Source organism: Thamnophis elegans, chromosome 1 (assembly GCF_009769535.1).
Source record: "Thamnophis elegans isolate rThaEle1 chromosome 1, rThaEle1.pri, whole genome shotgun sequence".
NCBI classification, from domain to species: Eukaryota; Metazoa; Chordata; class Lepidosauria; order Squamata; family Colubridae; genus Thamnophis; species Thamnophis elegans.
The window spans coordinates 135,356,971-135,373,007 of NC_045541.1; the positions used below are offsets into that span (position 1 = coordinate 135,356,971).

Genomic DNA, 16,037 nt, shown 5'->3' on the forward strand with positions numbered 1-16,037 from the left:
ATCCACCCTTCTCCACCCCAAAGCCTTTTTTTTTTAAAGAAAGCTGATGATAAAATTATTATTGTTATTGTTACTACTACATAGTCATACTTTCAGAAAAGGGAACAACTTCATTTTACACAAGGATTTGAATTTCTGAACAAGGTATTGAAAAACTATACTAATGTGTCTTTCTTACAAGCTAATCTAATTCATGCAGCAGTACCCACCAGAATTTTTATCAGGTAGGCGATTTATCCTCCACACAATGGAATTGAAAGCATGCTCGTATTTGGCAGTTCCTAGTGTTACCCTCATTGCTGGCTCAGAGCCAGACACGCTGGTGGATCCAAAGCTAGCAGTTTTGTTCACCTTTGCTTTCAAGGACTTCTCCCCAAGGACACTGTCTCTCCTGAAGTTTTTCACCCACTTATGTGGCACAGGATAACGAATCATCACGTTTTCACAGGGGACTTGACTTAGAGGATCTCTGTTGGATGAGAACCCTGGTGACATCATCAGCCAGCTCTGAAGCTCCACCTCAGCACCATTGACACTAGCCGTAACCCTTAAAGTAAAAGGCATGGTCTTCTCAGAAAAGACACTCCTGAAGCGCATCAGTTCAAATCGGCAAGCATCCAAAGGGTTAAACATAATGACACGGGCACTGGCAAATGCCTCTTCATCCACACATGAATGGAAATGGCAATCATTCAATTGAATCCACTTGGTGGTGGTGGTGGGCATGATGTCCTGCCGCAAAACTATTTCATTCCCTTTAATAAGAATGTCGTTGAGGCCCAGCCTACACTCTGCCAGTCCAGAAAGAAAGCTGAGCACATGCACTCGTGTCAGTACATTATGCTGCAAGATCCTGTTGTCTCCTTTGGCCAAAATTCCATAGAATTCATCCTTTACATCAACAGTGATTTCTTCCTCTTGGTAATTAAGTCCTACTGTACTTAAATCTGTTGAGGAAGCAGGCAAATCCATCAATGAATCCTGAACAGCCCTGATAAAGCTAAGGAAATCATTATAAATGGTGGTGCCTAGCTTAATAACCTGTTCTTTTTCTGCTATGTGAGAAACAGCTGGCTTTGGTTGGTATTTCTTTTTTTCTTTGTAAGTAACACGGTCTATTCTCACACTATGTATCCTTCCATTTTCATCATAATTTTGAAGCTTGGGCTCTGAAACCTCATGATTTATTTCAAGCTTGAATTCCTTAAAAGGTTTTTCCAGTCCCTTTTCATAGAAGAGCTGTATATATCTTCTGTCTTTCAGTTTGACATATATTGGACCCCAGTGCCTAGAAGACATTATATTCTTTTTTTCAGGTATCCTCAGCATCATTGGCCAGCCATCTTTTTGCTGAGGTGGCCCCAAAGTGGACAAGGTATTATAGAGCTCAGTGGAGATTGTAGGGTCATCATCTGGTAGACTGAGGATGTTCAGCTGATCTGGATCACCAATATGGAGCTGCTTAAGTTGCTCAATAGCATCTCTATGTTTGAGGTGTTTACTTGGCTCATTGAAGCTAATGGAATCAGGTTCCTGGTGAAGGATAAGAAGAGAATCTCTCTGGTTTTTACTAGTGTTTCCAGAGAGAGAGTTGCTTTGGGTACGCCTGTCCCTTTCCTCAAAAAAAGAACTGAATGGATTGATAGGAGAAGGTTGAACATCTTTTAATGATACATCAAGGAAAGGATTAGTAGCACTCCAGGGTGGTGTTCCACCAACTGATGGCACCAAGGTGATGGAAGAAAGATCAAGCTTTTGAACTTTAGAAAAATCACCCAAGGTGCTCTTGGGGCGTTCCCTTTTTTTAAAGGATAAAGGGGTACTAGTGTTCCCTTCTATGACCTGTGTGGTTGCTGTTATTGCTCCTTCTGATAACGATGAGGATTCTTCTTTCACAGGAGATGTAGTTATTGGAGAAGTGGAACTAACTTCATTGTCATCAAAAGTCACCCAGCTGGGGAAACGGGCTGTGGTTGCACTTTCATCGTGGCCATTAATGGATGTGTTGTTCAGCTGCCAGCTGGTGGCCTCCATACCTAGCTCCTCATCTTCAAGAAGAGATGAAGAATTGTCTGGCAGAAGGAAAAAAAAGAATATAATTACTACACAATGACTGAGATATTTTTATTATACACATATTGATTACATAGTAATGAAGGAATGAAGATATTCCAGTAGGCTCATAAGGTTTTCTGTGGGAAGAGCAAGTTATATTAATGGTCCCTTTTATCTCATTTATATAGAAGTCATTAATAAAATCTTAACAGAAATAAAACCACCCTTCTCAAAATCAGCTTTCTTATATTGTTTAGATAGCTTTAGGTAAACTAGTAGAATCTATAAAATCTATTAAATAACTTGCAGATATTATATTTCTTTTACAGAAAATAAGAGCAGAGAGTTAAGGATGACCATTGTATAAGGCCTTTTCTCCTTGTGAGATTGTCCTAGCTCTTATGTATGTTTAAAATAGATCAGATATTTTATTAAAGATAACATTTCATGTTGTCACATCTGTATGAGTGCATATTTATTGCAATGTCAAAAACCAGTTTTAGAATGGAAATATACATGGCTAGTGGAAAAACAGACTCCTGTCTCTTATAAAGACAATGTAAGAACTAGCGAATTTAAGCTACAGGACTTTCTGAAAGCAAAAAGTCTCTAAACAACTGATAAAGAGAGTTCCAGTCACAAAACATATGCCTTTTGATAAGCTTTTTTTTAGTCAGAAAAGATGCTACTAGAATCCTGTTGTAGAGAAGTGGTGTAGAATTTTTCCCTTCACTATAAGTGCAAAATCTTCTGCCTGCAGTGGGAAACATCCTCTTACATGTTACTGTTCTTTTCCACTTACATCTCGCCTTTCTTTAAGAGCTCAAGGCTATATCCAGGAACAGAAGCATTGATTGCTGAGGAACAATAGCAGAAAACTATTCTGTTCTACTTGTGTGTTTCCTATAGAAGAAGAATACGAGAAACATGATGATGTATTAAATAGATCCTCTGCCTTACTGCAGGTAACATTCTTTTTATATTCCTAGACAAATTCTACTTTTCTGTATGCTTCTGTTAAAGAGATAGATGCACATATTTTGATATATAAAGGTATACCAAAATAACAATTCCTGCAGACGCAATAGTTACATCAGGGGTGCCAAACTCACATTGCCGTGGTGGTGTCACATGACGCATTGGTACTTCCTCCCCTTTGCTAAACTGGGTGTGGGGGTGGCCACATCTGGCCCGTGGGCTGGGAGTTTGACAGCCGAGTTAGATCTTATCACCACAGAATATATACGACTAGAGTGAAGTTTATTCATTAACTTCAACAAATTGTAGAGCATAAAGTAGTAAAGCATTTTATTGTATGTAAATACTTGACTGAAATCATGAAACCATGTGAAAGACTGAACAGGTATGAGCATTTGCCTTCAGTGTATACTCAAATCTCAAAACTAAGAACTGATCCTACAAAACCAGTGGAATGGCTTGCCTTCAGAAATTATGGTGCTTCATCACTGGAGGCTTTTAAGAAGAGATTAGACAGTTATCTGTCTGAAATGTTATAGGGCCATGATGGTGAACCTAACTGTCTGAAACGGTACAGGGTGCACTCTGGCCAGCTGACTTCAACCTTCTTTTGAGGTCATTTTTCGCCCTCTGGAGCCTTCAGTGGCCTTCAGGAGGCTCCGGAAGTCAAAAATTGACCCTACAGAGAAACCGGAAGTCACCATTCCTGAACTTCTGGTTTCCCCGTAGGCCAGTTTTTCGCCCTCTGGAGGCTTCAGGGAAGCTCCTGAGGCCTCTGGAGGGGGCCTGAAGGAGGCTGTTTTCACCCTCCCCAGGCTCCTAGAAAGCCTCTGGAGCCTGGGGAGAGTGAAAAAACAGCTCCAAAAGCAAGAGGGGCTTTGGTCATACCCACACTGGTGTTGTGCGCATAGCATTATGGGTTGGCACACCCACGCATGATCCCCATAAGCTCCCCCCTCTTTTGGCAGGGGAGCCAAAAAGGTTTGCCAGCACTGGTATAGGGGCTCCTACTTGGGCAGGAGGTTGGAGTAGAAGACCTCCAAGGACCCTTCCAATTCTGTTATTCTATGTTCTAAATTAGACTAAATACACAGTAGTAAATACACAGTATATTTGTAGTCTCTCAAATATACCATTCATGGTACCATTAGGCGAACAATTTTTATCCTTATCTCAGTAGTTCCTAAAAGATTTTAACACTGGATTTTCCATAGTAGATGACAGTAAATTCTTTACTGCATTAATCTCAGTTTAAGAACTGGATTATTGATCAACAGTGTAGCTAGAATATTGAATATCTACCATTCTCTGAAGGGTAGTCAGAAAATAATTATATATAAAATAAACAGCAACTTAGCAAAGAATAACTATATAGTAGCTGCATGAGAATTATGAACCAAGTGGTCAATCTTCAATAGAACTATAGAACCATGACTTTTGTTAAATAAAAATGATTTAATAGTGACCATAAGATGGTGCCATAAAACTAAACTGTATTATAAAAAATATTGGTTTTCAGATTAAAATAGTTTAATATTGATTGTTAATATTACTTAACCTAACTTTAATATTAAAATTCAGAATATTTACTACATTAACATTTTTTTTGCCAGAGAAAAGATCATTATATGGTCAAATATTGCCATGTATAACAACCAGCCCATTACAAAGCCTACCATGTTATATATACGTGATGGCGAAGCTATGGCACATGTGCCACAGATGGCACACAGAGCCATTTGTTAGCGCACGCAAGGCATTACCTTGTCAGCTGGCCAGCACACATGTGTGTGCTGGCCAGCTAACTTTGGCCTTCTTTTGAGTCTGTTTTTCACCGGAGTGTGAAAAACTGGCCTTACGGGAAAACTGGAAGTTCAGGAATGGATTTTCAGTTTGCTCCTGGGACCATGTTTTACCCTCTGGAGCCTTCAGGAGGCTTCCCTGAAGGCTCCGGAGGGCGAAAAACGACCCTATGGAGAAACCTGAAATCACCATTCCCGAACTTCCAGGTTCCCTGTAGGTCTGTTTTTCGCCCTCTGGAGGCTTCTGGGAAGCTCCTGAGGCCTCCAGAGAGCATCGGGGGGGGGGAGGCAGAGGAGGCTGTTTTTGCCCTTCCCAGGGTCCTAGAAAGCCTATGGAGCCTGGAGAAGGGAAAAAAACCACAGCAAAAGCAGGGAGGTTTGCGCGCACAGCATTATGGGTGTGGCATGCTTGCGCATAACCCCCTCCTGTGCTTCCCTCGCTTTTGGCATGGCAGCCAAAAAAGGTTGGCCATCACTGTTATATATGCTATCAAAATATGGCAGTATATATCTGTGAAGGTATGTCTCTATTTCAGTGATGTACAGTCAGGGGAGGCAGAGCCTCACCACTGTCATCATGAAAAGAAAAAAATGTAAAAGGAAAAAGGCAAGAGCTGAGGCCAGGCTGAGGTAGTTGCTGCCAGAGTCACCGTGGATGACTCTGCTTAGTGCTTAACTGTTTAAAAAAAGCCTCTAAAAAAGCGCCCTCTACAGGAGGAGGCAGGAGAATGACGTGCCTCATCTAGTCTGACTTTAGGTGTTTTATGATCACTCGAGCAGAGTTAAGCAAGGGTTAAAAGCCTAAAAATTCCTAATGTAGGTGAGGCACGTTGTTCTCCTGCCTCCTCCTATAGAGAGCACTTTTTAGACACTTTTTTTAAACAGTTAAGCAGTCATTCACGGTGAGGCAGCAACTAGCTCAGCCTAACCTCAGCTCTCGCCTTTTTCCTTTTAATTTTTTTTCTTTTCATGATGACAGGCAAGAGCAGAGTTGAAATCCTCTCTGAAACAGCTGGAAAAGGTACGTGTGGGTTGGAGGGAGGGGGAGGAATTCAAACTTCATCCTCCTGTTGCGGGGCTTTGGGCAAAGGCTGGAGGGAAATGCTCTCCCTCCCCAAGTGTAGTTGGATTGCAGGCACACCCACGTTGTCTTTTCAAACCTGTAATCAGTGAAGTTGGGCTGGATCCTTCCGGGGCTGGGGGAAAGTGTGTATGCTCCAGTATGGCTCTTTGACTGGCTTCCTGCCTCCTCCTATGGTCTCCCTGACTCCCTCCAATCCAACTTCGTGTGTGTTTGTGTGTGTGCACGTGCGTGTGTGTGTGTGCATGCTTGTTTGAGAGAGAGTGTTTGTTTGAGTGAGAGAGGGAAGGGGTAGGATAGTCCAATCCAACTTGTGTGTGTGTGTGTGATTGTGTGTGTGTGTGTGCACGCGCGTGTGCATGCTTGTTTGAGAGAGTTTGTTTGAGTGAGAGAGGGAAGGGGTAGGATAGTCCAATCCAACTTGTGTGTGTGTGTGTGTGTGATTGTGTGTGTGTGTGTGTGTGTGTGTGTGTGCATGTGTGTTTGAGAGGGAGGAAGGAGGGGAATTGAAAAGAAAAAGAAAAAGAAAGAAGGAAACTTATTTCGCAAAGGAGAAAAACAAATGCTGTTGCTTTAAATCAGAACTGAGCATGCCTAGTTGTGGAATTCTGGGAGTTGAAGTCCACAGGTCTAAAAAAAATTGTGTCAGTGCCTCACCAGCCATAAACCTCACTGTACGTCACTGCTCTATTTCTATGTTAATCTCTTTAAAGACCTCTATGTGATAATTCCCTAGAGGTGTTGCATAGGAATGTGCCCAAGCATATAAAAGAATGCTAAGTAGAGTTTTTATATAATGGCTCTATCTTCAAGTTTTTTGTAAGTAGAAGTTTTTCAGACCAGCACAAGGCTCCAATTTTCCCTATTGTCCCATCATTTTGTGTGAACATTAACAGGGACTCTTAGATTTCTAGAAATCTGTGCATTTTGGTTACATGTGTACCCATTTCCTTCTATGTTATGATTGGTAAAACCTCAACCAGTCTGTTTTCTACTTTAGAGTGTTATCAGCTATTTAAATCCACATAAAAGAAATACAGCCACTCCTTGTTTAGTAACTACCTCATTTAGTGATTTAAAAACAACAATTTTCTGACCGATGTGGACATTCCCCACCAAATTTCTTGCACTTGACAACAAAAGACTTCAGTGTGAAACTGATTAAGTTTCTGGTAAGTTTCAGGCAGTTGTGCAGCCAGCAGGAGGCTTCTAGTCAAGCAATTAAGGTCACAGAGTTGAGTTTGTTCTACCCTGTAGAGAAAAGCTGTTTGGGAAGAGATCACTTCTTTAAGCAATCTCTACCCTGCAAAGGAATAAAATAAAAAAGGGGGAGAAAATGAGTGAGGCACATTATCTGAATGTGAGCACAGCAACCAATGATGTTTGTAATGTCTTTCTCAGTCACATGATCACCTCATAACCATTTGGCTTAGTGACCAAAATATTGGACTGGAATGTAGTCATTAAATGAGGAGAGTGTATATAAACATCTGACTACAGCTTATGCGTAAGACTAAGTAGATGAAAAGTGTCAAACTGGCGGCCTGCATCACATGTAGGCCACGCCCACCCCAGCTCCGTGAATGGGAAAAACATCACAAAACATGACTTGATGCGACAAGTTTGACACATGTAAAGTAGATAGTTTGGATAATTGTTTATCTTCTTTTGCTATTTTCATTAACTTGCTCTATCAGAAACAAAATTAATTTTCAGCTTCCTGAAATTCTCAACTGCACTCATAGAACTGAATCTAACAGCTAATAATGTACCCATACCAGGCAATGATGGGCCTCATTACAATTTCTTTTTGAATTAAGAATTCTCACTGATTTAGAATACACTCAGCTTTCACCACTATTTGCTGTGGGAAAGGGAGCGATCTTGCTCAAACTATGTTTCAGGTATTTCTTCTCACTGATGAACCTCTGACCAATTATCAAAGAAATCAGAATTTGAAAACACATGTAGGTTGCCTTAGAAGTACTTTTTTGTTGACATACAATGCTACATAATATTCAGTAACATTCTCAATATTTCTGAAACTGCAATTTTTCAAGTGCTTGTGAACTGATAGCTCATTTTACACCATGAAAATATTCTTCATGGAGAAAACCTATCTACATGGTTGTTAAAGAGTCAACACCAACATAACAGGTGATAATCAAATAATCCCTGAGACTCTAAATTAAAAGTTTACATTTGATTTTATATCATCTTTAATCTTCTGTCTACATACTAAGAAGTAAGCATTACTAAGAGTGAGTTCGGTATAGTGGTTAAGGCATCAGGCTAGAATCAGGGAGACTGTGAGTTCTAGTTTTGCCTAAGGAATGAAGCCAGCTGTATGACCTGGGGCCAGTCACTCTGTTTCAGCCTTAGGAAGCAGGCAATGGCAAATCAATGTGAAGTATTGACAAGAAAAGTACAGAGACTTTTCCAAGTCAGTTGTCACTGACTGAAAGATACACATGCACACAAATGCATATACGCAGCACTATTAAATGCAAACTTGCCTGAATGTTGTATATAAGATTGTGCTGTTAGGCTCTTCGATGACTAAGCATAATGATTTGTAGCTCTGTGTTTTAAAATAAAAATGAATCTAACATAAATGGAACAGGTTATGAAGATAACGTAATTCCTGATGTCTATGGAGATTCTCGGACAACCTAGTACCAAGTATTCCTGTCCAGAGAGAAAAAGCCTGGAAAATACTGAGAAATGATATCTATAGAATAAAAATCTTGTTGGCCTGATTTATGAAATCAGAGGATGACATTTAGCAGTCTCACCAGAGTTGTCCTTTGCAGGGCCCAGGACCTTCCTTTATACTTCCAATGCAAATGTTTTCCTTATATGATTATACTGCTCGTCTAGGCAACCAATTTAGTTGTATTTATTTTGTACAATGGCAATAACGGTAATACTATACTAGGTAAACATTTACTATTGTTCTACTAAAGAGAATAGCTTAGATCATCTATTCAAATGCATATTTACTGTATCTTTATGTTTTCCGAATAGTTTTCATAATTTTTCTATTTTGGATACAATCTAATCCATAATGTAATGAAATAAGAAATATTTCTTCTAAAGGTATTTCTACTTTTCAAAGATAGTACTTACTCAACTACTTATGCATATGAACATGTATAACATCTTCAGACTTATATAGGTGGCCTTGAACTAACTGAAACATAGAAAGCAAAATATCTCATTCCTGGGAACAAATGTTTCTCTCAAATGCACAAAAACTTCAATATAATTGTAATAAATTGCAGAATATACAACCAAAACAATTTGAAGGCTATTGCAGGCTGCGTGGGCAGCAAACTGTTTCAAAAAGGGAGAGGTTGGTGAAGAGCAGAACTGATGATAATTCATAAGATGAGGAAGAAATAAGCTTCCTTTTATCCACATTCTGCTGTCTAGAGAATAGATTATTTTAACAGTGTCTAGAGGACTTCTCCTTTATTATTCACAAAATGACATCTTGAAAATCTGTGTGTTTGTGTAAGAGAAACTTTAGTAGGTTTTAGGCTATTTCATAGTTGAAGTATACACTTATACAAATATCTCACGTATAAGTACTGTTGTTGCTTTGCTTGGGATATTTTTATTGGCATTATAACTGTGTTGTTGGTATTTGAACCATCATTTGTAGTATTTTAAATGTTTACCTGGGGATTTTGAAGAAATATAAGTTTTGTTAACTGACATTGTAGGTTTTGACTCTTGGATTCCAATACTATAACTGATATATTTCCTTACAGTGCAGTTATTTATTTGGCCAGGAATAGGCTACAGAAGGGATGTCAAACTCATTCATTGAGGGTTGTGTTTGACCTTGGGGCGCCAGGGGTGGCATGGCCTGGGTGGTCATGGCCAGCTCAACATTACTTGTCGAGCTCCGTTTTCTGCCGCGATGGCCTCTTGCAGTTCTCTGCCAGCAAAAACTGAGCTCAGTGGAGTGTGCATGGCCTGTCTGGGCTGTTTTCACTATCAGAGGGTTGCGAGGTCGTCACGGCTGAAAACAGAGTATAGGCGAGCTGCATGCAGTCTCCCCAAGCTCTGTTTTCACTGGCAAAGGACTAAAACAGAGCTCAGGAGGGCCGCACAGAGGCCCCACTAGCCGGTCATTTGCTGTTTCTAGGGTGGCCCCACAGGCTGGATCCAGCCCCCGGGCCTTGAATTTGACACCCCTGGGCTGGAGGAATAAAAAGTAGAGGAGTAGTGCTCCCTAAAAACATACAAAACAAGTAGAGGAGTAGTGCTCCCTAAAAACTGTGACTTGAGGAAATTAAGAAGACATTGTCAAAATATCCCCTTATCATGTTTGAATTAATATCAGAATCCCATGTAATCTAGTTCTGCCCTAAGAACATCAGTTCTATTTTAGAAATTATGACTATGAGTAAGACAACAATTCCAAAAACATCAGAGATCTTAAGAACAGCAACAACTCAAAGAGAGCCCTTAAGAACAGCAACAACTCTTAAGAGAGCCCTAAAAGCCATCTATTTTCAACACTGACAAAGTAGATGCTTCCAGGATACTTCCTCCAAAACCTGAAGGCTCTGAGATTCAACATTTTGGCTCCTAAGTTATTGGTATTCAGAGATAAATTGCCTCTGAGGCCAGAAATTGCTAACAACCATAATAACAAATAATCCTTAAATGAATATGTCTACTTCAGAGTATGAGAAGTTGTGGCCTTTTAAGATGTTGTTGAACACTAAATCTATAGCCATCCTTCAGAAACATTTCTACAAATTAAGGGGGTGGGAAACTTTACGCATGCCTCTTCAAGCTACTCAGCTGTTTTTGTGTCTGGAATCCTTAATAATTCATTACTGTGAAGACTATTTTAGAAACTGTTATTTTCCAGGAATGGAATGACAGGGACAAAAGAATAGCATACAGAAGATGCTATCCACCTTTTATTAAAACCTCCAAGCGAAAGCAAGTTCAGGCAAGCAGCCTTTTTGTATGATATCTCTTCTTGTTCTAATTCTGATAAATAGCATAGTGCATTCACTTTAAACTCTTACCAAGAAAGCACAATGAATGAAATTTTTCTTCACTTTTGACAGGTGAAAGGAAGATATATTAACCTATTTCTCTCTGTTATATTCTAGTTAGTGGAGTAATAGACAGAAAGTTTGGATTCAAGTAGTAAAAAGAGGGATGCTACAGATCCACCAGGGGCAGAGGAGATTCAAGATAATTAAAGATTACTTCATAACAGAAGATGTTGACTTGAGTGATAGTACATCAATTTGAGGTAACATCAAAGTAACTCACTTCCTTTGAGTTAGACGTGATTTTTGCTGATTTTCTGGACAAGTAATTTTTGAGAGGGGGGGGGTACCATTGCCTTCTTCCTAGGGCTGAAAGAGAAGGACTGGTCCCAAATCATCCAGTTGGCTTTGTGCATAAGATGCAATTAAATCTCACACTTTACTGGTTTGGAACGGTGCTTTAATCACTTCACCAAACTAGCTTGTGAGAATAAACAGATGACAAAATGACAAGAATTTAAATTTGTTATTTTTACTACAATGATGATTAATGCCTCTTAGCCGTATACTTGTATCTGGAATGTTGCAGGACCAGACTATAGAAATGTTGGCATCTTCAGCTGATAAACTTTTTCTTAAAGGTTGGGCTATGAAATTATAACAATCTTTCTTATAAGGAAGTCAACACATTTAAGTGTCCTCAGTTTGACGTTTTTTAATCCAAAACTAATTTGACCATAAGATATAAAAGAAGGAGCCTTGAAATATTTTAAAAATAATGTGCTATGCAGAGTAAGGTAGCACCCAAGCCAACTGCTCACAATTTTTCCAATCTGGCTGTTTATTTAAAATGTATCAATTATTCTTCTCTTCAAAAATAAACTTGTGTTTTTAAGCAAAGTGGTCTCTTTTTTGTTAATACATGAGTGAAACAGAAGTTTTAATGACATTTGTTTTTGCTATTCTTATTTATTTTTCTTTTTGGATATTTTAAAATATCCCCTCTCCCTCTTACAGAAAGACACACACACAGACACTCCATGTAATAGAAATAAACTAGTTAGATGAGCTTTATTAAATATTGGAGTGCTTTGTTTATAACATACCTTGACTTTCAAGCAGAGTAAAAGTTCTAAAAACAATAGACCTAATTTTACAACAATTCAGCAATGAGTCATATCATAAATAAGGTGATTGGAAACTATTCTACAATGTGTGGGATAGAGCAGGGTTCCCCAACCTTTCTGACTTTGCAATTTGGTGGAGGGGGAAAGGGGATGATTCCACATGAGCAGCCAGCTTTGTTCGAGTGGTGGCCCATGCACCCTCCACTAACACAAATGGAGCATGCATGCACCCAGTTATCTACAGCTCATGCAAGTGGGGTTGCGTGCACGTTCGGCTGCCGCTTCTGCGGCCAGTTGCAAACAGATCACAGTCCACTAGTTGGCTGTGGCCCAGGGGTTGGGGACCCCTGGAATAGAGGATCTTCCCAGTAGAATTAATAGATGCAAGAGACTGAGGCCAGAGTCTTTTATGTGCAAGCACATAAAATATACATTTGGCTTTCATGTTATACAATACAGACAGTGGCTGGGTTCATGCATCATATTAATCCATGCTTGTTTTATTGTAGTTGAATAAATTACAGAGGGCTTATATATAACTCTAAAGCATAAATTGTGACTTACATTCAAGTATATTAGAAAATATGATAAGCCTAAAAGAACGATTTTGATGGCTTGGCATGACCTATGAATGGACACCTTGGACACATGAGCCTCACTATATTATTCTTCTATTTCTCACACACACAGTTATCTAAAAGGCTCAGCTGTAACTTATTTGTTGCATGAAAACACTATTTTCTCCAAGGTAGTTCAGTAGTTTCAAAGACTGTCTCACTACTCAAAATAACAGCATGTTCTTTCAGTCTGGAAAGTGCCTTCTATCTCATTCCCCCACCTTCCCCTCCTCCCACGATTCTTCAGTATGAAGAAGAAATTGCAGATGGCGAATAAAACTACCTGCACAAGATCTTTTGAGTTAATAAACAGTTAGACAGTTTTCTCAGTCATGGATAATCTTGTGGTAGAGGCAGACAAAGCAACTATATTCAATCTATAGACAGCAAGCTAGAATTAAAGAAGGGCCATTCAAGTAACACTGAATTAAAACTGAACCAAAAATAAACCACCCTGGCAACCTGAAAGTAAATCTGGCAGAAAATAAGCTCTCTGTTTTTCTTCACCTGTTCTGACCAGAATAACAGCCTGATGGCACCCCAATTAAGGGATCATGAAGCAACCCATGCTACTTGAGGGCAGTCCATATTCCCCTTCTTTGGAAACGGGTGATCCTGGAGATTCCACAAACACAACAATCTTTTTGTAGTTACTGAAATCTTTTTCAAGCCAGACATCAAGACTCCAAAAAAAAAGCAAAAAAAAAAAATGTGGGTGCCATTCCCTTAACAAGAACACTATTCATACAGTGACCTTCATCTCTGGAGTAAAGAGGACCTTCTTTCTTTTTTCTTTGAGATCACTAAATGACAGATACTCCTGTCAAGGAGATAAACAATTCTTTATCATAAAGCTTTGACTGTGGACGCAACTGCAAACAATTGCAGGAAATTAACAGAAGCCAATATTGCTTTCTTAACTTTCTGATGTCCTTTCTTTTCTGTTCGTTCCCTTTGTGTGTGTGCAGAGATGGACAAAATTCATGGGGTTACCAGGGGTCGCATCACAGAAATCCAGGAAACGGAATTGGCAAGAGGCCAGGTCACTGTTTCCTCTCTACAACTTTTGTCCTCATTACCTGCTGCTGCTTTGCAGGGACAGAATGAATTAAAGTCCAGACTAAGCATTGAATTTGCAATTTCAGAAGAAAGGCTAACCAGTAAGACAACTACACAGTCAACAATGAGCAATGGTATGCCTAATAATAATTGTGAGATTGCATTCTACTTCATATCCTCAAAATATCCCCTTTTGGGGGGAACTAGGGAGTCTCTTGTTTCTTGTTATAAAGCTGGGCTAATTCTGAGTTATAATAGAGCCATTCATTTCATTTGTTTGCAGGTGAGTGGTTTTCAGTGGTGGAATTCTTTCTTTACCAGGAAAACTTTTACGTTTACGTTTATTAGGATTTGTATGCCGCCCACTCTCGAGAGACTCAGGGCGGTAGCCATTTGGTAGCCATTCAAAGTATTAAAATATTAAAACTGAATGTTCCAATCAATCTTTTCCTTCATCCTTTCAGGCACAATCATGCATACACATCTATAGTGCAGACAATTCCACATAACAGTTTATATGAACTGACTTCAAATAGTTCTGGACATTTAAATATCTAATTTTTTGTCCTGCTCTAGAATATTTGTAAGATTGTGATTGCCTCTGACTCATAATGGGCTCATTTCCACAGGTAGCATATCCCACGGTGTTACATTCATGCCGTTAGGATTTGGGAGCACACACACTTATTTGTCTGCTTGATTTGTAAGACCACCTTATTATCCATGTAATTCAAGCCAGCATACAAAGACAATAAAAAAAAACACAATATCTTAATAAGCTTTTTAAAAAGCTTTATATGGCAGGACATATAGAGCTGTCATGATCAAGAGTTAGATGATGTATTAGACTATTATAGGCTTCTGCTGCCTGAAATGATGGCTTGCATCATACATTTCTCTATGAAAACAACCATTATGTCTTCTTATGAGTGATCTTTGCACATCAGTCTGTATTATGACTTAATTTTAATCACTTATTTGTTATGACTGCACAACACCTCGTTAGCTGTGTCATCTGGGGAAAAGATATGGCTATTTTAAAGAGTTGCAGACAGATGCCCATATGCTATGAAGTACTCTTTGGGAAACTGAATCTACTCTATTAAATGCTATTTTTAAGAATATGCATCCTGTCAAGACTGATTTGCACTTTCACCTACATTTTTCCTTCCCTCACAACTTGACCATAACAGGGAGGGGGTAGATGGAATGCAAGGGTGGGAGAATGGCACAGTGAGACATTGCTGGCATCTCAAGGACACACTGAGCAGATGTCCCAGTGTAGCTGGCTGTTTCCCATTACAAAATGAACAGGAGTGATTGGTGGACATTTTGGATTGAATGGAAAGGGGGAATTACTATGCTTCTTTTTGCATGGGAAACCCAGAGCTGGTTTTGCTTCTTCTGTGTGCCAATGTGGTTTATTCAGGTAAACTTTTATACTCTTAGTAAAATAATGAACAGTTGACACATTCTTCTATTGAAGTTCAAAGAAATGACAGAAGATTAAACTTTAAAAAGACCACAACAGAATTTTTTTAAAAAACAGACATTAGTAAAATGTCTTCTGGGAAGAGAAGATCAATTCCAAAAGTGCTTTCACGGTAACAATATGTAATAAATAAGGAGGTTTGATATGATAGGAAATTCAATAACCATGCAGTCAGGATCCTCACGCTATTAGTTTACCAATTTACCTTCCTAAGAAGGTAGATGCAGAAAGCAAGTCTTTAAAACAGATATTTAGGTTAAGGTAGGTTCATTTGGCTGCAAATGGTGACTTGAGCAATCTCCTTACCTAAACTGCCATATACCCCTAGAAAAACCTTATCCCAAGAAGATTCCCTTCCTGGCAATAAATGTTAAGAATGTTATTCCATCACACCTAAATCTGACCCTTTAGCCCCCAGTTTTGCTTTAGCTTTTTTATATACACCAAGAATATGTTTAACTGAAAAACCACAGATAATACAGAAGAAGAAAAAGAACCCTCAACCTGTTGCTATAGCAGCAAAGCAAACAGAAATCTATGGCAGAGTCTGCTATTTGTCCTATGAGCCAATCAATTCGAAATCTCTGTCCAACACAAGGTGTCGTTTAATGAAGCACAATTGTGTGGTTATCCCTTTCATGAAAGGCTATGTTTAATTGTTTCCTACAGTGTGTACTTCACAGTTTATTAGATTCAAATCCAGAAATGCACTAAATTTACATATTGTCCTGAAACTCCCTTAGTGTCAAAGTATATGAAAAAAATAGATTTGTTTCATTGTTAACAAAGTACTGAAAAGATG

The 16,037-nt window shown here is 39.1% G+C and overlaps 1 protein-coding gene across 1 annotated transcript in view; it reads right to left on the reverse strand.

Moving 5' to 3' along the window:
- The window catches only part of STON2 (stonin 2), an 86,924-nt gene that overhangs the window by 15,945 nt on the left and 54,942 nt on the right, over positions 1 to 16,037 (reverse strand). Inside the window, exon 5 of the mRNA XM_032232431.1 lies at positions 210 to 2,072. Coding sequence (XP_032088322.1) covers positions 210 to 2,072 — 1,863 coding nt within the window. The remainder of the gene's footprint in view (positions 1 to 209; positions 2,073 to 16,037) is intronic.